Below are 24,836 nucleotides of genomic sequence, written 5' to 3' on the forward strand. Positions count from 1 at the left end.
TGCTCAGGAATAACACAAAAATATCTCATGCTTTCACCCCCAGCTACAGCACGGAATTTTACTGCTTCCATTGTGTCTCTGCAATTATTTGCTTTCTCGCTGTGCAAACAGAGCCTGGAGTTGAGCAGAGTTCAAGCAAAAAAAAAAACAAAAAAAATCCCAGAACTTTTGTCACTAGACTGTCGGTCAAAGCTCAGCAACTCGTAGCTTCTCAGTTATGATAGAGAGCATACTGTTATTTTTTCTCTCGTTTTTACAGAATATGGTTCATTTTTTATTCAGTTTTTAAATGAATCATGCCTTTGATAAATTATCAAGATCTTAAACAAAATTTTGGAGAATTCTCCAGACAGAACACACATGATTAGTAAAAGCACCATTTGAAAGCTTAAAGTCCAACAATTCTTCCTCTTTTCAGTTTTTATAAGCAGACTACGGCGTTGTAGTTCGGAGGGTCTCGTTACTGCTACAAAATCTTGTAAAGCTGCTTGAACTATACAAAGCAACTGTAGAAACTAAGTCAGTTTTGAAAAGTTCGGTATAAATAAAGTTTATTACTGTAGCGATCAAGTTTGCTGTAAAGGCACTGGAAGTTGAATTCCTACACGTTTATCGATTATGTAATTGAATCAAACCGTTGAAAGTCAATAACTGCATGCCGTCCAGCAGATAAAGCCAAGCGAAGATGACTGTGATATAATTGGAATGCTGTTAAAGTATTTCCGCCTGCGAACGATCAGCATCTGCAAGCTTTCACCAGTTCCTCTTCAGATCTCACCTTCAGGTATTTGATAAGTTCCGCTGGGTTGCCTTCTGATGTCGTCCTCATCAGCTGGCAGTGCTGGAAGAATTTGTGTAGATGGAGGTCCTGTTGGGGGAAAAAAACAAACAAACAGCAGACATTAAGCATCACCGACACACAATCCATCTACAGCAGCTGCTTTACTGCACGCTAAGTCGTACCTGAGGATATATCGTTGATGCCACGTGGGTCCTCACTTTGAACAGTGTCTTGGCATTTTCTACCCATTTGATATCTGGTTGAGACTGTTCAAGGTAGATAAAACAGACAAATTACAGATAATAATAGAGTGTTAACACAGTTTCTTGTTGATATTTTGCTCACACACTGGTACTCTGATTACACAAAAGTGCTAATAATTAACCACATTTTTTGCTATTCAAGATAAACACTAAGTACTTAATTAACTTTCATTAAAGCACAAAGTTTCCAAGTGCTTCTACCTTTCTGGTGTCCTGGCAAAGATACCCAGCAGGCAGAGTGGCAGCTACAGGTAACTGCAGCTCTAATGACTGCATCCTTCCATCTTTCAGCAAAGGCATCCAGGAGTATCCCACTGAAACACATGAGAATAAGAGGCTGATCTAGAAAGCCTTAAATCCTTAATACTCCCAACACTACAGCTGCTTTACTCGACTGAAAATATCCAACAACACCTTATAATATAAAAACTGTATTCAGCATCGTTTCCTTTGTATAACACACAAACAAAGAGACAATTTCCCAGCAGTCTCACCCAATGACTCCACTCCATCTCTCTTCTTGCTGCTCGCCTTGCTGCTGGACTCACAGCTGATGTGGTAGAAGGTGAAGAGGATGTGGTGTTTCTCGTGCACATGAACCGGCAGCTCAATCTTAACCTGAATACAGCGGAACACGTCACAGTTTCAGCTCGTATATTTCAACACCAAATCTCTCTCGTTTACATTCTAGTGTGTGTGGATAAGGTAGGGTGTGCTTTCTCTTTTCTCTTTTTAGATTACGCCCAGCAGGAGTGGCCAGGGGCACCTGTGGCAATCAGCTGGGAAGATGTAAAGCTCAGCTGCCGGGCTGGCCAAAAGGCGATGCTGATCCGGGTGGCTGAGCTTTACACCTTCCCAGCTGATTGCCAATGAGCCACAGGTGCCCCTGGCCACTCTCGCTGGGCGTAATCTAAAAAGAGAAAAGAGAAAGCACACCCTACCTTATCCACACACACACACACACACACACACAAGAATGTAGCACGCTTCTACAATAACAGTTTCAATGTTATTAAATGCTGCTGCGAGATTCGTTTGACAAACCAATCAGTGAAAAATGTTGACTCCATGTGTAATTGTTCACAATGAGGCAGCTGTAGGTTGTTTTTAGTGATTCTGATAGCCCCTTTTATATGACAGCATTGCTCTTTGCTCGACAAAACTGCAGTAAAATGAATAAAAGTGGTACAACCTGCTTGATTTAACCCCTAAAGCTTATCTCTGTAAAATACTTCCAGAAAAACAATGCCTTCCTGTTCTTTAAATGGCTTAGCTGTAGCTGTACACTGCTGCTTCCTCCATAAACTCCCACCCTGCAAGTTGATGTGATTTGGTCCTTAGGTTTACTTTAGAATTAAATCCATACAGTCTGAATCCAGTCATGGCATAAAAATCTCTGTATGGATACGGCAACAAAGTAAAAAAATAGATATTTCCAGACTAATAAAGCCCTAAATAAACTGAACTCCTTGATTTGCATTGCATATTGCCACTGTATTCAACCCATAGGGCAAATGTTGCTACACCAGAGGGCAGCAACAGCAAGGAAATCTATTTTATCCAGTGCTCTGGCTCATGCTGATAGGCAGGAAATGACACATAATGCACAGATCAGCGATGGTGATTTATCAGATACGTAACCGGCACCCAGCAAATCGCTTAGGAATGCCATATATGACTACAAAGACTCTCCAGCTCATGATAAAAGCATGAATCATTTTGCTACTGTGGTCATTTGTCTTCCTCTTGGGTAAGCCAGGCACTTATAAAACGCATCCATGAGATAACCCAACGAGGCTTTGGGAAATCTCTAAATCTTTGGTACTATAATACTAAGTAGAACTCTGTTTTAAGAAGTGTTTTTGTACTTTAACATACTTTAAAAGATAAAAATGATGTGTTTTTTTTTTGTTAAATCAAAGTGAAATATTTTAAAAGACAAAGATCACTGTTGTTTTGTTTCCGCAGAAATTCTCTGTGATGTGCCTGGAAGCTGAAGCATGAGGAGGTAAATCCCAGAGAGCATGCCCTTGTGTGTGTTCATGCGTGCCTGTGGGAGTATATGAGGGCACTTAAGATCTTAATCCGTTTGATTTTCAGGCCATATGGACCCCCTCAGCCCGACAACTAACAGTATCCTGATCGTACCTCTTTCTCTGTGTGTGCGTAGTGGAGTGTGAGATCACAAAGAGTCCAACCCAGAGACAGATTTATGGGATTATCTCAGTGCTGCTGAGGAATTTTAGTACTGAACACAAAGGCTGCCGATTAAAAAAAAAAAAAAAAAAAGTCCAACGTGTTTGTATGTCTACCTCATTTTTTCAGCTTTATTCACAAAATCAAATCAATCAAATTCCTGTGAAATCAGTGTATCTGCTGTGACACTGCAAACGAATTAAATCCAGGATGTAATCTCACCTCATCGTAGAACTCTGGGCTCTGATTGTGATGCAGGACGGCTGCGTAGGTGCTGCTGGTGAAGAGCGAGTCCCCCGGCTTGCCATAGATGCACTGAAAGACAAGCGAGCACATCAGTCATCAAACGCTGGCTGTTTAATGTTGGGGCACTGCAGTGAGTAACTGCTCAGAGGTCTGTGGTTACCGACAATATTTGGAGAAAACACGGGGTGAGTGATGTATGCATCACATGCATCTTTGAAGCACCAACAATTTAAACAAAAGCCTGGAGAAACTACAAAGCAGGACCTGAAATTATAAAAATCACAGGTTCTGACTAGACAGATGCCTCATTATGACAAAATATATGAGTTTTAGGCCTTGCACAGCACTGCTCCAACTCATTTCAACTAAAAAAAAACAGTGTTTTCTCCTCTGCTGGATTGTTCAAAAGTGATTACAGCACTCTGACAAATTCACCACAGAGAAAAGGTGAACATTTAGCTCACTGTCGTCACTACAAGAAGGAGTTCTGTGGGAAAAACAAACCCGTATTGTCAAATCAAGCTTGACCCGGTCAGGATGTTTTCTAATGAGGGGCAACAAGTGTAAAAAGAAAATTCAAACCCGTTCTGACGGCTTGATTCTGTAATTAGGATGCTAACAATTGCAGTCATCTCTAATGAGCAATAATGAGCGGTGCTGGCCAGAGGAGAGGACGGAGCGCTGGAGCCAAGTGATTGAAATTGAGACTGATAGGAGCTGGGATCAGAAAAACAGCTGGAGCCTCTGCAGGAGGACAAGAGGAGCCTGGAGGATGGGTGAGGCTTCATGAGAAAGCAGATTTCCAGCTCAATCTGGAAAGAAGCTAAAGGTGGAGGACGAAAAACAAAACGCATCCAGACATCCCCACAGCAGCGGCAAGTAGTTTGATGGGAGTCCCGATAAGCTGAGTCAGGATGAGGGTGGAGGTGTGGTTGGAAGAGCTGCCTATCTGACGGTCCTGTTAGTACACGTACCGCACCACCCGGGACTAAAAGCAAGCATCCTCCACTGGTGCAAACTGATAGAGCCAGATATCTTCCAGGTGAAATCGACAAATAAACCAAAGTGCCGCTCAAACATGCAATTTATGACAAAGATAACAGTAAGCAGGCTGCGGATATTATGCCACTTTTAATTCACGACCTCTGGGAAACATTCCAGCTCCCCAAAGGTTCAAATGAACTTCCTCTCCGCCAGACTTGTGTCTTGTGTAAAACCCAGAACCTTCCTGAGCTTCCGCTACCTCTGATTAAATCTCCTGAGAGGTGTGCTGCTGGCTCCTGTTGCCGTTTGTAAACATCTTTCTGCCTCACTGTACTTTAAACACAGTTTGCTGCATGCTATGATCCGTCTCTAGATATGTGTGTGTGTGTGTGTGTGTGTGTGTGTGTGTGTGTGTGTGTACAATCAACAAGAGACACATGCATGACTGCTGGTCGATCAGCATGTCTAGACTGTCTTCATCAAAAGCATCAAATATCAACGTTGTGGTGGTTTGAGTCAAATAATTTCTGTTTTCCTCTCTCCCTCTAAAAAAAAAGTGAAAAGAAAAACAATCCTTGGTGCTTTGATGACTATTTCCAACCACAGATATTTGACATGTGTGGCCAGAGAGAAATACAGAGGAAGAGAGGAGAGAAAAAGAGTGACCATTCATTATCTTCTCTTGCCAGCTGTAATAACCAGTTTCTGCAGGCTTTTCCTTTCTCCTTCTCTGGCCCCTCAGCTGCACTCTGACTTCCACTTTGTGAAAAGCAATAAAAAAAAGAGGAGTTTATCATGTCTGAGCCCCGCTGCCACTGATCAAATCTCTCTCAGGACATTCCTCAAGTTTTCACTGCAGTATTATTGTCTCTGAAACGATCACACCAGGCTCCTGCTAATCTCTGCGCATCCCTTTGAACATCCATCGTTCTTTCTTCTACCTTCTGCTCAATTTCCTTTCCTGAACTGTGTATTTACCATGTTATCTGACTTCTTTTCTATTTTGCCTGCATGCTTTGGCATTTTATTCCTTCATTAGCTATAACTGATTAATCTCAGGGGTGGAAACTAATCCCAGCTGACATTCATATTTAGTTACCATTTAACCAAACCTGCTTATCTTTGGACAGTGGGGCAAAGAAAAAAAGAAAAAAAAAAAAGAAAATCACCCCGAGTGAATCTACACAGGCAACAGGAGAGCATGCAAGCTTTACATAGAAATGCCCCAGCTGGCAGGTTCTACTCCAAAACCTTATTGCTGTGAGTTGGCAGTACTAAACACCACTAGCACCGTGAGTGTATTATATGAGAAGAAAGGATGTGTCTCGCTGTAATTCAATAATTGTAGTCATGAAAGCATTTTAGTTTCATTTTGTAAAACCTCTGACAGATTTTCCTTTCTAGATTAAATCATTAGAGAGCAGTTAAGGGAATAAAAGAGGTTTTACAACGAAAAAGCGGCAAAATTTCCACTATAAAATCTAAAATCAAACACGTCACAGCTCCAGGATGATCTCCAGCCACCACTGCTGCTGCTGCTGGTTGGAGGAGCAGACTACCTGTAAACAACCCAACAACACTGAACTGGACCAGCGTAATAGGGACTGCTAGGTCAGAAGTTTGCTCAGAGTCGACTCCAAACTAGTTGACATCATGCCACAAAGTCGTAGTTGTGGCAGCATTTTGTTCAAACAGACGGCCAAAAAGTTGAGTGTAAACTTCGCAAAGAGCAGTTTGCAACAGCTCAACAGCAGACACAGTATATCATAAATAAACTGTAGGGGAACTTGTCTGCATAATATTCTTTTATAGTTCTTATGCTGGAATCACCAGTCCTTATAGATCTGTAATCTATTTCTATATGAATATAGGTTCTTGTCATTTCAGTAGAAAATAACAGTTGGACTGACTTAATGTGCAGTAAATACTCGCGTTTAATTTGTATTTATAATCCATTAGGGTGATAAGGCTGGCAGGCAGAGTGCACTTTGTGGATTGTGGCACATCTAGAGAAAAGTTGCACTTTTTTTCTCCTCATCAATAATCCAGTGTAGGTATGATTTCAGCTGACCACGATTTTCTTGGTTGATTAGTCCTAAATTTGCAAAACACTCCCAGATTGTGATGCTGTTTCATATTTGGTTATTAATTTATCCATCATGTAAATGGTAACATTTCATTTCCATAGAACAAAATCTGATTTATTGCTCACCAGCAACTTTAAATCATCCATGTTTCTCATGTAGCACTGCTGTTACCCATTTACAACAGACTATCAAAATCTTGAAACATTCTTAACTTACTCTTAAAGTATTATTCCTTGTAAATGTTTGACTTTATTCCAATTATATCCGGAACCTGACCTGAGGTTGTATTGCAGGGAAAAAGTTGCTACAGTATTCTAACATTTAGCAGAGCACTTTAACTTCACTCTCAAACTTTCAGATTAGCTCTCCTGATACTTCTGTATCCAATCAACAGTAATTCTAGGATCAGAACCCCTTGACGTCTGAGCAATTGACCTGTGAGTATCGCTAACAAACACAGTAGCTTAAATGTTGCATTATATACCGTACATACTGCACAACTCACCTTTAAAGAGGCTGCACCTTCTTCATCTGAATCTCGGAACTGGATGAAGACTGCAATGTTTCTGGCCTGATGTGGAGGAAACATTACATCAGTAGATGCACACACAGCCAGAAAAAGAAAGTGTGAGTGACCTAATGAACCTAATCAGTCACATGTGCTTCATTCTCTGTAGACGGCAGTAACACAGACATCAATCCCTATGACAGATTTTTTTAGGATTTATTGCCGCCATCACCAACCACACACCTTGGTGAAGGTCTTCTGGTTGTCGTATTTGAGCTGCAGGGGGTAGATGTACAGCTGGTTCTTGTAGGTGGTGAAGGGGTAGTTGTACTTGGCTTCTTCAGGGAGGAACTCCTCGATCTCCACTGACACCCGTTCGCAGCCGTCCTCAAAGGGCTTGACGGGAATGTAAGAGGACGTCACTGTATCTGGGGCACAGATCACATGTCAAGTTAGAGATCTCTTCTGCTGTGCTCATGCCAAAGAGTCAATGTGGGGTCATTCAGTTTTCTTTCTGTGCAAACCACCTTGTAAAAATCGATCACAAATAAAAAAACTGCTGAGGCCGTGTCTTCGTCTTATTTACAATCATCCTATTTCTTAGAAAGGCGTCTATGCAGTTTGCAAATGCAGCGATTGATGCAGGACGCTGCGGCCTCCTTTAATCCTACTAAATCATGTTTTTATCTCCATGTGGGTTCATTCAATCACCCGACATGCTTTCTAATTTCTTTCCCCTTTATCTTCCTGTCTTCTGTGAGGCCAGAACCTGACTTACATGCTAAGCTACATGTTTGTGAGGGACCCGCTGGTCTGGTTTTTACACATGTTACTATTGTTTGATCGTAATCTTGCTGATCAAGCAGTTCAGGCTTCTTCTTCTTCATGCTTTCGCTTACATACTGCTCTCTAGATAAAATCAGCAGCAGCTAAATGTGAAACCGTAGCGGCCACAGGAAAGCAGAGCGCTCTTGTACAGATATAACTACAGGCTTGCATACATCAGTGATGCATTTTATGATGGAAATAATGCACAGAATGTGTCAGTAGGCTTTAAGATTTAACTAAAATAGACCAACTAAGCTGTTTACTACAAGTGTTAATAGTCATTTTATTGCCTTAATGGATTTTTTTTTTGTCATGAGAAGTAAGAATGCAAAGTTGTGCAGTGGCTTGTGTAGTTTCAAAAGCTGGCACTAGACTTCGATGTGTGACTATTAACACACACAGAGACAAATAAGCATTAGATAAGCAGTGGTGGAAAGTAACTCAGCATATTTAGTGAAGTACTGTACTTAAATACAGTTTACTTTACCGGAGTATTACTATCCTTTGTTACTTTATGCGTCTACTCCACTAAAATTCATAAGCAAATATCGTACTTTTTTTTTTTAAACTGGTAGCTTTATTTACCAGTTACTTTGCAGATTTATGAATAAATGAAACAAATTGCATTATAATATTATAGATTCAGATAAAACTCAATATTATGAAATATGCCATTCTGCATAATGAGCATGTTTTCTTTTGCAAGAATATTTTGATGCCACTACGTCTGGTCGTTTTTTTTGGGTACGAATTTAAATGTATGAGTTTTTCTTGTCGCAGAGTATTTCTACACTGTTGTAATGGTATTTTTATTTTCATTTTCATTTCATTTTATTTCACATTAAAAAAAAGAGCACAGAAGTTGACCGCTTCTGTGAAATACAAATGCATAAATAAAAACAATATGATGGAGTGTGACAGAAACCCATTCGGGCTTATGCATTAGGCCACACCCCTAACAATAAAATACATATAACTACATACAAAGCTCATTCAGAGACATAGAAGAATAAGCCAGTCAAATCTACTGTATATTATTATGTAAATAAACAAAATAAAACAGAAAATTGGCCATTTTCACAACCCATAACACAATATTAATTATTATGGTTTGTATTTTAGGAGTAATTGTTTTTTTAGAATCTTATAACTGCCTGAAGAGAAGTAACCTCCATATTCATTCCATAATTTAGCTCCTCGATATCCAAAAGAAAATTGTACCTTTTTATTTTTCTTAAATTTGGGAAGATGCAAAGTTGATACTTGTCTTGTGTTATAGGAATGAACTTGGCATTTCTTAACAAAATATTTACAAAAACAAGGGGGGATTTACCTTGATTAATCATTTGCACAAAAGTACAAATTTGATAAATATTGATATCAAAAATATTTAACAATTTTAATTTCCAGAAAAGAGGGGCACTTGGTGCATCATAATTAGAGTATGTTGCTAAACGAACAAAAGTCTTTTGTAGCAATAATAATTACTTTCGTGCCATATCAGAACACTACTTCAGCTGTGAAGAGGAGTGTCTTAAAATGTCAACGTACTTGAGAAATCAGGTGGGACACACTCGATGGTGACATTCAGCTGTCCAGGGATGGTCTGAAGTTTGCTTTTCTCAGGTCTGACAAGAGAACAAGAGATTCAAAATTAGAAAAAGGTGCAATCGAGGATCTTTTAATAGTTTAAAGTATTATCAATTTATGTGATGACCTCCATAAGATGAGATAAGTAGGTACAGCACTGCCTTCTCTGCAACGCTGTATGAAACACGAGCTTGCAGGGCACAAATGCACTTCCACGTGATTGTTTTGCGCAACAGTAACTAAGCATTAGCTTAAACAGCAGAGCAGCGCCGGTGACTCACTTCCTGATGTCGGACAGCAGCTTGATGATGTCATCAGTGGAGATTTTGCTGCTGTCCTGGCGATAGAGAGGAGAAAACTTCCCATCCATGTCCAGGCTGCCCTGAGCGTCTTTGAACACCTGCCTGCAAGCAGATCATGCATGGTTTCGGACATAAAACTAAACATCCATGCTGTCATTCAGGGTTACATTTATCAGATTGATGTTGACATTTAAGAGAAAATCTAATCCTATTGTAATGCACACTCTTAATTGGATGATTTTGAGGCAATCAGACTACTTAAACATCCAGTTTGTTATATTTATTCTAATATTTACTACAGTTATTGTCAGTGGGGAGCCCTGAAATGCCCACATCTCTATTATTTCCAACAATTCAATAGAATAATGAAGTGAAACACATTAACAGTTCAGTGTTGATCCTAAATTAAGATTTTTCCTCACAACAAACCGTGTTTCCGACTCTTTTATACTCAGCTACATCCAATATTTGCATATCTTGATATAAAAATGCTGAAACTGAATCAGAAAACATATGAGGTGAACCGTATTTTCTAAAAATGCATGTATATATCATATATGAATGCACTTTAAGGTTTTAAAATCCTATGCTCAGTAAGCTGATGTCTTTGCATGTGTTCAGACAGCACCACTCCAAAGATGCATCCAAACAGATTTATTACAGTGTAATGTTTTGACTCATAAATTATTCCTGTCTTACTTGGCAGCCCAAGCGAACGGCATCCTGTACTGGCCCAGGCGTTGGCATGTCTGCTTGGCAGCTTTGAGCACTTTCTGAGCAGTCTGGCAAAACATGGGAGAAGACACACACAGTAAACATAAGATCAATACTGGAGCTCGCTGTCATGAGTTATGTGTTCTTAACTGAGGTGAAAATCAAAGGCAGTGGACCTTATTGATGTCAGAGGTCTTGATGTACGGCTCAGCACAGTGGGTGATGCCGTTCTGTAAAACCTTCTCCACACGGGCCACCAGGAAGATATCTGCATGAGGGTTGGTCACTGAAAAGATCCCCTGCAGGAGAGAGAGAGGAGTTGAAGGAGGAGTCTAATTAGTGTAGGGAAGTGGCGATTAGTACTTAAGACCTGGGGGTGTAATTTGATTTGGCAGACTGTCATTCATTACAGCCATCCTTCTATATGAAGAGGAAAGATGCTGACTTGATGGGTCTGAAGAGAAAAAAAAAAAAACACTTCATCTGAGCTACTTAAACAAACAGAAAATCATCAGCATTTCAGACATAGAATGCCTTTAATTCATCCAGTGCGTCACTACAAGCCGAGTGCAGGGGAAGTGGCTGATGTGAGCTGAAGCTATACAGGAAAACCACAGGGCTCACATCTATTTATGGTCTGGAGAAGTGGGGCTGTCTTTGAGCTTTAAGTGTCACTTCATCTAAGCAATCTCAAGTGGACAAAAATTACACTCAAACAAAGCTATATGATTACAAATAATAATAATAGTACACTTTCTGGAGGAGACAAGCGTCAAAATACACGTCCGGCTAACGAGCCATAGCTCAGTCCATCCTCTGCCTTCATTCACTGATCTTCACAGTATTACAGAACAACACAGCCACACACAGCTGCTTCTGGTTTCAATCTTTGACATTTTGATTTGCTGCTTACTACTCACCACCATACAGTGTGTTAAACAGTGTGGCTTAAAATGCTTGTAAATGCAACATTTCGACATTATCCCTCCCAGAAAAGTTCATAAACGGTGTCACGGTCTCTTTTTGCAAACATAAACCATCATATCACTAAAACACTGAAACTTTTTAAGGCAGCTGTATTAGATTTGTGACTTATGTAATGACCTGGCGCAGAGGCCTCCACAGAGTACTGCAGTGGGGAGATAGAAGAGATGGAGACTGTGTCCTTGGACCACACCCAATGTACCTAAATTAAACTGTGGTCTGCTGAGCTATAATAGCACACTAATCACAGAGGTAGAACCTGCTATGTTTGTATGCATATGTTTGCGTGTGTGTGTACATGTGTGTTCTGCTAGTGCAGAACTTTCACAGATGTTGGCTGGCAAAGTGCAGCAGTCAGTGGAAATCTGGAACCGTGCTTTTATTTCATGTCTACATCTTTCAAAGTCCTCATAACAGCGTAACCAGACCTGCTACTAGCCTTTAGCTACATTCCCTTTATGAAATCCTGTTTCTGCTCCGAGTGCTTGTGAGTCCAACTCTTATTTAATCATCTTCTCACACTGAAGTTGTTTCTGTTTTCAGCCGGTTGCCGTGATAGTCCGGTCATGCCTCGTCTTGGAAATGGAAAGAGAGGGTCTGAGTGAGTTTTATAACCTCACTGCCGCTAATTTACAACAGGCAAAGGTCTTGTCAAGTGATTTAATCACATGAATGGGCCAAGCAGCAAGAGGTCAGGGACAAACTGTGTGTGCGCTGATCTCATAGCACCTGCAGGAGTTTACACAAGGCTTGAGCCAAAAGCAGCGCTCACACATGGGTATTATTCATTCCTAAATAAACTCTGGACTCAAAATACTGCACAAAGCCATAAAGCTTACATCACCAAGCACTGAGCTCACATCAGAACACCGGCAGACTGAAGTGATTCTGAAATCACTTGCAAATGTTAGCTGAATGAGCTAAACACGGGACTCATGTGAAGCCTGCTGGACGAGGACCAAGAACTGCCTTGAGACAGAATCAGCATCTGAAAATATCACAAAGGCATGAAAATGGCAAACAAGTGACCAATCACGTGTTTGACTAAAAAGCTCCATTACTCAGCCATCAGATTCAGCACACTTCTCCAGTGAGAGGACAGTTGTCCGGCTGCAGTGAGCATGGGAAAGCTGAGCAGCGTTACAGAGGTAAATGGCGACTCAGCAGTTTGTCACGTCGCCAAGCTGTTGAAGGGCGTTTCAGGCGAGGCAAGGCAAGACTGAGGACAGCTTCCAAACACAAACTGACAAGGCTCGGAAAACGGAGGGAAATATAAACAACCTATCAGTGATTTATATTTCAACCCTCTTAGTGGAGTTTCCTGTAAACTTTAGCTAATAATAAACTAAATGTACTCGTGTCGTATTTGTTCTACTTGTTGTATTGGTCCGCTTCAGAAGACGTAGAAACTGAAAGTTCTCCTGAGGACACACAGAGTTGTTCTCTGTAGAGGCAGAGGTCATTTCCTCTGTTTTAAAGTGGCATATCGTTGGTGTGCTCGGATTGTCACAGAGTGAAAAAATAGACGTGTTACGCTCTGTTTTCTATGTGTTAATCTGCAACTTCTTGTTTTTAAAGCTGTACTAGTGGAAGGGTATTGTTGTCAAGTTTAATTCTTTATATCGCTTTTTAAAAGACAGCTTCAGAGAAGTTTGTCACTAGTAAGAGAAGAGTCAGAAGCAACAACTGTATTAGAAACAATCCCATAAAATTAGAATTACTAGACTAAATGGCAACGTTTCTGTGAAATCAGAGTCCCAGAAGCCACTGATGGTTGAAAAACAGAGTAAAACGAATCAAAATAAGAACAAACTGCACTCTCAACCAAGGGCGTCAGTTTGTTTTTAAAAGTGGGGGGGATGGAGACCACAGCACTTTGAGAAAATGTCGAAGAACGGCGGCAAAATACCACAAGCTGGGCTCGAACTCACAACCTCCACACCAAAGGCAGAGGCTTAACCTGTTAAGCTATTGGTACATACAGGTAAACGGATCTGTGGGCCGCTATAGTACTAATTCTCCCGGGCCGAAATTTTGCCCCTGCACGCCTCTGGTCGGAACTTCCACTTGGCACAGGCGCAAATTTAGCATCTGCACGGTTTTTTTTAACCTCACGAAGGTGTGCTGCATGTCTGTGCAACTCTCGGCCGAGTGTGGATGGTGCGTTCAGGAGCGTCGGAATTTTCTATACTGCTGAAAATAACTGGGTTTACAACGGCTTACATGTGAAGAATTTGAATGTGTTGGAGACAAAATGACCCCTGACAAAAAGTGGGGGGGGGGCACATCCCCACCGTCCCCCCCTAAACTGACGCCTATGCTCTCAACAAATGCATGGTTTCTGCCTTTGCTCAATGTGGCAAAGAAAAGCACAATGAAACCAAGAAACAGGAAGTTTCACATCCAGAAAAATTTAACACGATCCCTCTCTAGCACACCATGCAACTTTTGTTTGTAGCTGATATTATAAATCTAAAGAAATCCATCCCCAAAAAACAACAAAACAAACTTTAACAGCATTATTTAGACTTAAGAACACTTGTTATAGGTGTGATTATACACTACAGATGCACAAAGGATGTTTATGATTTGCACTAAAAGTTTCTATTAGAAAAATCCTCTTTTGGACAACCTTTAGTTTCTTGTTTTCAAACACTCTGACTTTATCTCATCAAATTTGCTATTCATTTTATTCTCTACATTTGGAGTTTCTGTCGTCTTGAATTTTTTTAATTAAAAAAAACGAATTCGGATTTCAAAAGACGATAACTTCAAAAAAGTTTCCCAATAAAAACAGAACACTTTCACACCCAGATTTGTACAAATTATATGACAGTGATTCACAATTTGTTCCTGTACAACACCTGTGATTCAGCTGTTGTCATTTCCTCTATCAGACCGATACAGTCGAGTCTGTACCTGTGTGGGGAAGCGAAGCAGAGCCTCCGACACCCTCTGAAGAACAGGCAGGCCGTTTCCTTTCCCCAAGTCTCCGTTCACCATGACGCCTCCTCCCCCTCCTCCCTCTTTCACGCCTCCCCCGCCATCTGAGTCAGATGAAGGGGAGAGCTGGCCAGAGGTGTCGGTCAGCATCTCCCTGACGCACGGCGGGTTGAGGTCAACGTGGAAGTCGGCCGAGATTTTACAGCTCTTGGAGACGTCAAAGAGAGCGAGGCTGATGAAGAACGGCTCCACCTGGGATTCGGCAGAGAAGATGCTTTTCACATTTCAGGCACATCGTACGCCTGGATTTACTTCCTATAACATTTTACAGTACTTTTACTCAAACGTTGGGGTAAAACTTAACACCAAATAGTGGCTTTATAGGCATTTGCACAATATCCAAAAAATGACGGCATAATATTTGAGTAGATCTGAAACAGTCAGCTAGTCAATCGTTCAAAGCAAATTTACCCAGTACCTGTTTCTATAACGGCTGCATGGTTGGTCAATTCCAGCCAAAAACATCACAACAGTTAACATTCACATTTTCTTTCTTTCATAAAGTTTCTTTAACTGAATATATGTGTGTTTTGGATTGCTGGCAAAACAAAAAAGCAACAAGAACAAGCCACTTTGGAAGAACTGTGTCTTTGCTGATTTGTGTATTTTTTTGTCATTTTTATAAACAAAATATTAACAGCCGGAAGCTACAAAACGCTCCCATGTTCTGATGCCTCAGCTTGATGTTTTATGTTGCATATTCACATCTGTGTGAAAGAAAAAGGCAAAACCTGCAGTATGAAGCTGGTATATCTCCCTAAAACTGTAAGATTAAAATGGATTTCAATCAACAGTTTATTGTGTTGTGTCATCTGCTACAATCAAGATTGGAACATAAATTATGACAAATAACTTAGAAATAAATGTCAGTATAAAACACCCATTAGCTGAGGTCCAGCTTGGAAGCCAATGATTCTTCCACAGCAGTGCCACCCACATATTTTTTAAAGACAACTCCTTTATGCCTCAATAGCTAAACTCACTCCATCCAGTAAGCATTAACCCTGTCTGGTCTGAGGCTATGGAAGGACGACGAAAAGGGAAAGAGAGCTTGTGCTTGCTTGCTTCCAAACCACAAATATGAGTCGGTTCGTTCCTCATACCAGCCGCTCTAACGCAGCAGCAGGAGAAGGAGGAAGAGGTCTAACTCAATGTTTTATGACTACAGCAACTCACTTTGACAAAGGCGGCGCTCACACATGCTCCAAACTGCTGGCTCATGCTGTCAGGAGATTTTCATTCATCACACATGTCTACATTTGCGCATTCATCAGACGGACTTTTTGCATAACCTTAAGTTCTTGTTTATTTGCAGCGATGATTTAAAGCTCATGACCTTCAGGCTTATATAACAAAAAATGAAAACAACATCGCTGGGTGGACTTGTTCGAGACTTCCGTATCATGAATAAGCTAAGAATGTACTGCAATGAGATGAAACTGTGCCGTCCTCTTTCAGCCTGGCTGCTTCTGTTGCTTCCAGTCAGACCAGCATGAATTATGAAGGTATATTATGTGGGGCAGCACTGCAGAGAATGAGGAAGGCGGAAGCTCTTTGGTGAGAAAAGGAAAGCTGTGTGGTGTGGTTTACTGTCTGTGAAAGCGTACAGACATCACCGCTACTAAGGTATCTTCCAGTTAACAACTGATTTCGATATTTTTATGGTCACTTTTAAGGACAGTATGTCTTTAAGGTGTGCCCTCAACCTACATATTTAGAAATATGCATCGAGATATACAATATTAGATGTATATTTTAACTTAAATTTAAAATGTAATCTTTATCAGACTCTATTAAAGGTTTTATGGAAAGCTATTGTTTATTCTCATGTTGTTCTCTGGTACTTGGTGGTTCTGCAAGAAGAAAAATAAAATAACTTCTGGTGCAACTGCTGCGGAATGAAGGTTATGGCCTACATTGGTGAGGACGCCGTCGCCTTTCTCATTGACGCAGCCCTGGAGACTGAAGGTGAGATCATGGCAGCTGACCACGATACGTCGGCCAAAACGCTCCTCAAACGGTTTCACGTCTGGCTCGATGCCCGAGAAGTCCAGCCTCTGGATATCAGACAGGAGGGAGGAGAGACAAAAGTAGGTGAGGTGGAAGATTGATCCCGAGGAAAGGAAAGAGGATGAGCAAGGGGATGTGGGTAAAAGATGGAGGGGGATAAGGGAGAGGGAAAACCGTGTAAATGGAGGAAAGGGGGGAGGAGAGTTCAAATAGTCCGAATCAATAGCGAAATAAATAAATCATAAGACAACCAAGCGTTAACAGAAAGAATCTTCTGTACCTGTGTTTCAGGATCCAGAGAGAAAAGCTTTTGTCTGCCATCATTCCTGTTGATCTTATTGAGCTGGTCTGTCTCCCTGGTATACTGCACACACACAGAAAGCACAAAAATGTAAGCAAAGCATAACATATTAAATGTTTTATATATTAAGCAGCCTTTATTCAGAACATTTTACCCAAAACCCTGATTATATAACAAATTCTAAGCTCTGTTCCAAAAATACATTCATGTAGTTTATTTTTATCTTTAAGGCATCCATTTATGTCCTTAACTTCTTAGAAATGGAAAAACAGAACAGTAGTTTCAAAACCAAGCAAAAGCCCACACTATAATGGACCAACAGAATCTATCCACCGATTTGCCCGATTGCATTTTCTCTGCCAGAAAAACACCGCCACAGTAGAAGACAGAGAACAGACATAAAGGGAGAAAGAAAGGCATCTAATGGAGACAAAACAAATCAAACCCTCCGGTCACGGTAAGAGCCCTAATCCATCTCCTTCCCCTTGTCTCTGCTCTCACAGCGCCCAGCCTGCAGACAACAAACTCGAGTGATCTTTTGCGTGGAGAGGGAAGAGCCGAGCTGGAGTGGCCCAGAGCAAACAGAGTGAAGCAGCAGCACGGAGCACAGAGGGCTTTGTTGTCGGTGTGTAGCTCTGGGTTTTATACGCCCATTAAAGCAGCACAGACTCTGCGGAATAAACCCAGCTGCTTTCAGGCTGTGAAAACTGTGAGTCCAACAAAAGAGCGCTTCTTCTACGGCTCTTCTATTATGTCGACTTTTAAACAAACGTTTATTAATGTGCTCTGGTTCAAAGGTTCAGATAAATTTGAGAGATTCAACTCAATTTTTTTATATAGCGTCAGTTCCTAACATATGCCATCTCATAGCACTTCACATGATTTAAACAAAGAACAGAGAATCCAACAATCATAAGTACAGCTTGGATTCCCTATGAGTAAGCAGTCGGCAATGGTGAGAAGGATTAACAAAAAAAAAAAAAACACCACTTTAACAGCGAGGGAAGAAAATAAACTCCAACACAGCCAGGCTCAGGGAAGGTGGCGATCTGCCTCGACCAGTTGGGGTGAGATGAGGTACGTCTTCTCGTACTGTCATTAAATTCTTCTGTTACTACAGGGCTCCAGACTGGGACCAAAAAAGTTGCATTTTCAACTTTTGTTTGAGAGTGTGCGAGTTCAAATTTCAAGTGGTCGCATCGTGCTAGAGTATGATGATCATTAAGAATATGTCTTCTTATTATTATTATTACTATTGTCTGTTAAAGACATTGTTCTGTATTAAAATGTAAAAACTGCAATAAAAATAATGGAAAAAAAAAAAAGAATATGATGTCACTCTGCCCGGCAAAGGCAGCTAGTGATTGAAAGAGGTACTTTGTGTACTGCAGTATTTGTGCTTAAAAACGCAGTCTTCTCATGAAATGCAGATGTACCTACATGCACTGCTCATAGAAAAAACACACATCTAAAAAAATCCTTTGGGTTCATCTGGGGAAAATCTGACATTAAAATGCCCTAGTTTAACTCTCAGCAAAATAATTCTTGGTCACACCCCTGTCTGAGCAGCTACTGCAGCTTGTAATGTGGGGCGTTTAGGGGACATCCGTAAATTGTAGTGTCTATCGATAAGAAGACGTTCAGCAAGCGATCTGCTTTCCCTGTGAAACTTAGTCTGGAGCCCTCTATTAGGAGACAACTTTTGAAAATGATTTTACTTCGCTACTATCATCTGCACTAACTAATTCCTGGCACGATGCAAAACAAAAGAAATCCTACAAATAAATAAGAATTATGCTCATGAACCTGTTCACAATGGATGAACACAACAATAATATCAGCGGCAAAAAAACTACAATTAATACACGACATCTGTGGCTATTTTTCATACCTTCACGAGTTCAGTGGATAAGTTCCTCCCCAGGCTCTCCAGCAGACTCTCGCCTTTCCCTTGGCTGGCAGTGTCTTCATCTGACTCAACAGAAAAGCGATCATGCATCAGTAAATGTGATCAGAATTCACATAAATGCTCGGTACTATTCCTAAACAAGCCCACTCAGAGTTTCTGAGATGGCTCTCTGCAAGTTTGTCTTCCCTGATGTACAAACTAACATTTTCCATTAGAGTGGCCAAATTAAAAAAGATCACATTCACTCTTCTGACGACTCCCAGGTGATAGATGATGGACTGAGTGACCTTTAGCTCCTCCTCCATCTCTCTGGACAATCTCCCAGTGTCTCATCAGCATCTGGGAGATTTGTGACCGAGCCAGGCCTATTGGATTTCACTGAGGGTATGTTATTATACAAGCAAAAGGGGCCCACAGATGTTGGCAAGACGTACACAAACTGCTTAAAACTGCTGGCTTTATTCCACAGTTCTGTAGAAACAACAAGTTTAAAAGTTCACCGTAACTCGCACCTAAGGAAATGATTGCGTAAGAGAATTTGGGAGTGAAACTTAACAGCAAAACAAATAAATAAAGCAGCTGATTTTTGGGTTCATCTCTGGTTTACTTGATGTGTAAATATGTCAAGTCTTTCTCTGTATTGGCAGCAACGACAGGCGAAGTGTAAGTCTGTTTATAATATATGTGTCTTTGTAATATGGAAGCTATTAAAATGTCATAACAGAAATCTCAGACTTAAGATGTGAACTCTTTCCTCTGCCAGGGAAACAGATTACTGCAACCTCGGGTACCATTACTTCAGGCTTAAAGATTATGTCCAAACATGCTATTATTGTCATCATTGCTAAGTGGACCATGACTGCACAGAGATTTTTCAATAAGGCTGCAAATGCTAGGTTTACTACAACATAATCTGGGTATGTGCATCTAAAGCATAGCTTGTCAAATGAACATAAGCTCACCTAGGGCACAGTCCAGTGACTCTGTACCATTCCTCCTGTCCTGCCCCGCCTCAGTGCTGCTCTGCAGAGCCTGTTTCAGCGTGACCACCCAGTCCTCCATCTCTGCTTCGCTGTCTGCAGCCAGGAAGTGGCTGTATCGGTCTTGCATCTTCAGCTCGAAACCATTGCGCCGCATCCTAGGACTCTGAGGACACAAAATGTATTCTGTTTTAGAGTTTTGGTAGATTTTTTGCTAGCTTCTGATCGATTCAAAACACACTGTGCTTAATAAAGCTGGCTATTTGCATTTATGGAGGATATTTTATCAATGACAGCAGAGTAAAAGCTGCTGTGTTTATTAAGGAACTTCATTTCTGCAGCACTTTTTAAAGCCAAAGTTACAAAGTGTGTTGCAGTGGCACAGAAATTACAGACTCATAAAATGCAAGAATGTCAGGAAGTGGTCAAACGTAGAGGATTACAATAGAATATGTAAAAAAAAACTATATGAAACCATAAGAGCTAAAAGTACAATGCCTTTGTGTAAAGCCTGGAAATGGTAACAATGGTAACATAGTCTATTTGTAACTTGCATGCTCTCATGTTCTCTGCCTTTCATGCTGCTGGAACTGTGAATTTCTCTTTGGAGATTAATAAAGTATCTATCTATCTATCTATCTATCTATCAATGCTTGCTTTTTTTATTTAAAGGGTTTCAGTACACAATAAAGGATTAAAAATAATCTATAATGTACAGTCAGACCATGCAGGGATTTCATTCATTTTGAAACAAATGCAGAGCCAGTGTTATCCAACCATGAATAAACAGGTGCAAAACCTGGTTCTCATGGAAAACAAAGCTTCCACATCAAACCCACGAGCCAGAATGAGTCCCCCTCACTCTGCCCATTCATCTCCTGAACGCGTTCATCGACCTGAAAGCTTCCTGGCAGCCCCGTCAGGGAGGGCAGACCTGAATGAGGTACCAGCCTGTGCCATGAGCCAATAGCAGCAGCCTCTTATAATCTGCCAGAACTGGACATTTTAGGTCCAAGTCAGTGGAATGCAGTAAATCTGTCCAATAAAAGCAGCTAAAAGCCCCTGGAGCGTGGCGGGACTAGGAAACACACTGACTTTCACGAGGGTGTGAGTTCATGCCAAGAATCAAAAACTCACAGTGAGTCCACAAGGGAAGTGCACACAGTGAGTTTAATTACACAAAACAACATCATACAGTGGGTTAAACCGGAAAGAAAAAGTTGTGCTACCACAACTGTAACTGGCTTCTCAACAGTCTGTTAGATTTTTGTCCAAACTCAGCTCTGGTATACCTGAATGACATCTATGCAGGAGTCCAGGTAGATGGAGCCTTTAGTTTCCTTGCAGTTCTTCTCGTCCTTATAAGAATTGAGAATGTAGGAGCCATCGGGGAGCTGAGACAGGTAGAAGTACCTCCTTTTAAACACCTGCAATTCACAGCAATGGAGAGGAAGTCAGGGAGATTCGTATCTATCAGCTTGTGAGATCTCAAAGAAAAATACGGGATGAAATGTGGCTTCTAAACACATCTGGTATTGAGTAAAGCTATGCTGCCTGCAAAAACGATTTAAATTCCTGATTGAAGGGAAGATACTGACAATATTTTTATGTCTCTTTCATTGTACAGTAAGTACTTGTAGGTCTACAGAACTTCTTAACTGGATGTGCGCCTTGCAGACTGCAGCTGTCGAAAATTACGTAAACATTCTTATCTATAATGTACAGTCTGATGAGATTGAATGATACAAAAGATTAGTGTGGTTTTCATGTTTCAGCCTTCATTTACCTACAAATCTGCCTGCTTGTGCTCTGATCCCTACATGGCCTTGTTTCATTTGTGACTGTTATGTTGAATGAGTAACATACAGGAGGTCTGGTGGTGACTCACCCTCATGGAGACAGACAGACTGCTGTTGATGTTGGCTTTCTGAAGCCAGCCCTGCTTCATGATGCCGCCCCTCTGAGAGCACAGCGACGCCGAGTCCTGACGGACACAAACACAAACACCGGGGATCAGGCAAGACAGCCTTCATTATGCTGCTTAATTCAGGTCAACGCTTCTTGTATATTAAACATTCGGTGTGCTTAGAGATGCGCCACTGTCTAAAAAACCTTCATGTCGTTGACTGTCACTGTCCAGCCGAATCAAAGGAACCATCATAATTCAGCCCCAGTCCTGTTAGTGCAGCCTCTCCATCTCATACCCATCATGGGACTGCTCATTAGCACCACAGAAAATACCAACATTCATCACAAGGGATTGGTTTCTTAGTAAGCACTCTCACACACACACACACAGGCACAAACACACATCCTGGGAAGTAATGCATCCGGCTTCTGGAAAGAATTCAAAGCGCAGGGGTCTAATTTACTTAATGCAAGTCTGGAACATCACACACATATCATAACAGCGAGTGAAAAGGACCGAGATGAGCCTAATCACGCTGAAGTGCCGTTTTGTCCTCTGTGCGTCACACCTCCCCCTTTTTCCCTCCCTTGTCTCCTCCTGTAATCCAATTGGCTGGCTTTCTGTCCTCCTGCAGCTTGTCCAAGTTCATCCTTCATTTTCATCGGTCAGACCGGAGCGACTCACAGCAGCCAACCGGCAAGAATAAAAACACTGCTAGAATGTATAGATGCATATTTGGCATTGTTACCTATTGCATAATATCTCTAACATTTTTACCGGCAGGATGGAACAGAGACGCCACTAAATCTGTCATCTCAGCCACAAATGATAACGCAGAGATAATTTAGCTCTGAGACGTAATAGAGCCGTCTCCTCCCGGCAGCACAGCAGCATTTATTTTCCTTCATTTAAACTCTTCCTCCATCTAACTTTATTCACATGCGGCCTGGGAGCAGGGGGAGAAGGATTGATGGGAGCTATTTATAGGACAAAAAAAGGCCTCTGGTTTCACCGCCCAGCAGTCAGTCTCTGGGGCCACACAGCCCATAAGTCACCACAGCTTGTCCCTGTATTACTGTATATCCATGTTGGGCAGAATCATTTTGATTTCTGCGCCAGATTTATGTCAGATCGCTAAAAGCCGTGCATATAAGCATGGTTCAGAAGGGCCTGGTAAGTCAATAGCAGAGCACTCATCCCCCATGCAGTGATCAATGCTTGTGGCACTCCAGACCCTCCACTCACCTCGTCTTTGGCATCTTCATCGATCTCGAACACATGAGCTGGCAGCTTGTCTGTTTTCAGGCCTTTGCTTTAAAAAGACAGGAAAAGGGTCAGCAAATAAATCTCCCTTCTCCCATAGAAAGGTCAGCTATATATATATATATAATATACTGAATGATTTACACATCTTGTTCTGTCTTCTTTGCTCTGCATGATCTGCTTCGGCCAGTTCCTCCTGCACTATATTCTCAGTTTTTGCATCACAGTATTTTTTTTCCTCGCTATTACAGAAGGTTTCTCCAATTCATGGCTTCAGTGATAAATAATTCCCTCACTCTGCTTCATCAACATGGAATAAAAATTCAAAACGCATGGGCCGCACCTGTTGTATCGAGGAAAATATGGCGGAACTCTGCAGTTTTTTTAAAAATGTATTTACAACATTTTCTTCACGCTGCGGAAGCATCAGATCTGCATTTATGATTTGTTACAGGTCCATCATCCAGCAGATTGATGTGAGCAGAGTAAATCTCTTGTACATGTTACATATTTGGCAGTAAAGAAGTGCAGCTGCTTTGCACAAAAATCTCAGCTCTATCCTCTAAAATTTTCCACATGTTCAAATTACATTTTGATTTACTTCAACACATTTTCTTCTCATCTTACTTACCTCGGCAACATGCGGAAGTCACCAGAGTAAGCCTCATATTTGTAGTTGATTACGTGCCAGTCGGTGTTGTACATCTTGATGCACTGCCAAACAGGTCAGCACACAGAGAGCTGGATTAGTAGCGAATATAACAAGCGTCCTATATAACCAAGCGTCCAGTCTTTTCCTACGACTCCATGTCATGGATGAGGATAGAGCACTCAGTTTGGTATTTTGGGGAGGAAATTCCAGCTCGATAATTTATTTATAAACTCAAAATAAGTCCGCTAAGTAGCAGAAGACCTTTTTTTGCCATCGCTTATTTGGTTGTTTAGTCAAGATGGTTTTTATTTTACACATTACTTTTTGGATCAGCATATAACTGCAAGCAGATATTCTGAGTTAAGTCAACTGAATGGATCTTTGTTCAATAAATGCTGAGTAAGCCTGGGTCTGTTTTAACAATCTGTGCTATATCACAGTCATGAGAGCTGCCTGATACACACAGATTTAGAGCCTGGCAGAGCAGCAGAGTATGTCCACATCATGGACGAGAAGGATCTGTCAGAAAGTATTTGTTTACTATTGAACTGTGCATACTGTTTGTTTAAGACTTTGACTCAAAATCAAAAGACTGGTGTGAAATCATAAAGACTTTCCCATTCATGTTTGATAAGAAATGAATTTAGACTGTATTTTTGGCTTTTTGTAACGCAGATTGTTATCAGTAAAAGGAAGTACTGAGAAGCTTTAATGTGAACTATTAGCTTTGCTTTTATCACTCCAACATCTCCTGCTCTATTTTTAGAAAGGGCTACATGTCATTGCTACAAATGAGCCGTTTACCACCAAATGGGGCCAAGTCACACACGTGGGTCTGCTGGGTTATAGTACCTCTTTGGCAAACAGACTCCTGGCCTCCCGCTCTGCATTCTGGGGCACTGAGGGAACGACGGTCCTCCTCTGTCTGGAGATGTGGGACTCCTGCATGCACAAGGAGACACACAAGAGAATACATACACTAAAATATGCGGCTCCTTGTTTTCTCAGTAAAATAGTAGCACAGCAGCAAAGACAGGAAAAAAGAAAGGAAATCAAAGAGGCAAAGTCTGAGAGAAAACAGAAGGCACTAATACAAAGAAGCAGATGAGTGTCATCAAATTCTCTAAGGACAGCGGGGAAAAAAAGTGGACATGAAGCAAGATGCTGCGCTAAGCGAAACCACGTGTTTGAAGCCGTATCAATAAATACAGAGCAGGCCGGACTGTATTTGACCAGTCAGGCTCCTGGACTGACCCATAAATAACCGAGTGTGGTGTGTTGGGGATGAACGTGATTAACGATGGGAAAACCTCCTTTAGAAAGTGA

At 41.2% G+C, this 24,836-nt stretch overlaps 1 protein-coding gene across 3 annotated transcripts in view; it reads right to left on the bottom strand.

Moving 5' to 3' along the window:
• The window catches only part of dock11 (dedicator of cytokinesis 11), a 72,051-nt gene that overhangs the window by 39,348 nt on the left and 7,867 nt on the right, over positions 1 to 24,836 (bottom strand). For all 3 annotated transcript variants that reach the window (XM_051943815.1, XM_051943814.1, XM_051943816.1), the window contains exons 3-23: positions 24,363 to 24,452; positions 23,490 to 23,572; positions 22,841 to 22,907; positions 21,575 to 21,670; positions 20,979 to 21,113; positions 19,669 to 19,852; positions 18,689 to 18,768; positions 16,777 to 16,860; positions 16,403 to 16,543; positions 14,403 to 14,678; positions 10,676 to 10,798; positions 10,485 to 10,567; positions 9,765 to 9,887; positions 9,445 to 9,521; positions 7,309 to 7,493; positions 7,063 to 7,128; positions 3,463 to 3,555; positions 1,539 to 1,662; positions 1,246 to 1,358; positions 964 to 1,047; positions 779 to 868 (exon numbers count right to left, since the gene is read on the bottom strand). In XM_051943815.1, coding sequence (XP_051799775.1) covers positions 779 to 868; positions 964 to 1,047; positions 1,246 to 1,358; positions 1,539 to 1,662; positions 3,463 to 3,555; positions 7,063 to 7,128; positions 7,309 to 7,493; positions 9,445 to 9,521; positions 9,765 to 9,887; positions 10,485 to 10,567; positions 10,676 to 10,798; positions 14,403 to 14,678; positions 16,403 to 16,543; positions 16,777 to 16,860; positions 18,689 to 18,768; positions 19,669 to 19,852; positions 20,979 to 21,113; positions 21,575 to 21,670; positions 22,841 to 22,907; positions 23,490 to 23,572; positions 24,363 to 24,452 — 2,397 coding nt within the window. The remainder of the gene's footprint in view (positions 1 to 778; positions 869 to 963; positions 1,048 to 1,245; positions 1,359 to 1,538; positions 1,663 to 3,462; positions 3,556 to 7,062; positions 7,129 to 7,308; positions 7,494 to 9,444; positions 9,522 to 9,764; positions 9,888 to 10,484; positions 10,568 to 10,675; positions 10,799 to 14,402; positions 14,679 to 16,402; positions 16,544 to 16,776; positions 16,861 to 18,688; positions 18,769 to 19,668; positions 19,853 to 20,978; positions 21,114 to 21,574; positions 21,671 to 22,840; positions 22,908 to 23,489; positions 23,573 to 24,362; positions 24,453 to 24,836) is intronic.

This window comes from Acanthochromis polyacanthus, chromosome 23 (assembly GCF_021347895.1).
Source record: "Acanthochromis polyacanthus isolate Apoly-LR-REF ecotype Palm Island chromosome 23, KAUST_Apoly_ChrSc, whole genome shotgun sequence".
Taxonomy (NCBI): Eukaryota; Metazoa; Chordata; class Actinopteri; family Pomacentridae; genus Acanthochromis; species Acanthochromis polyacanthus.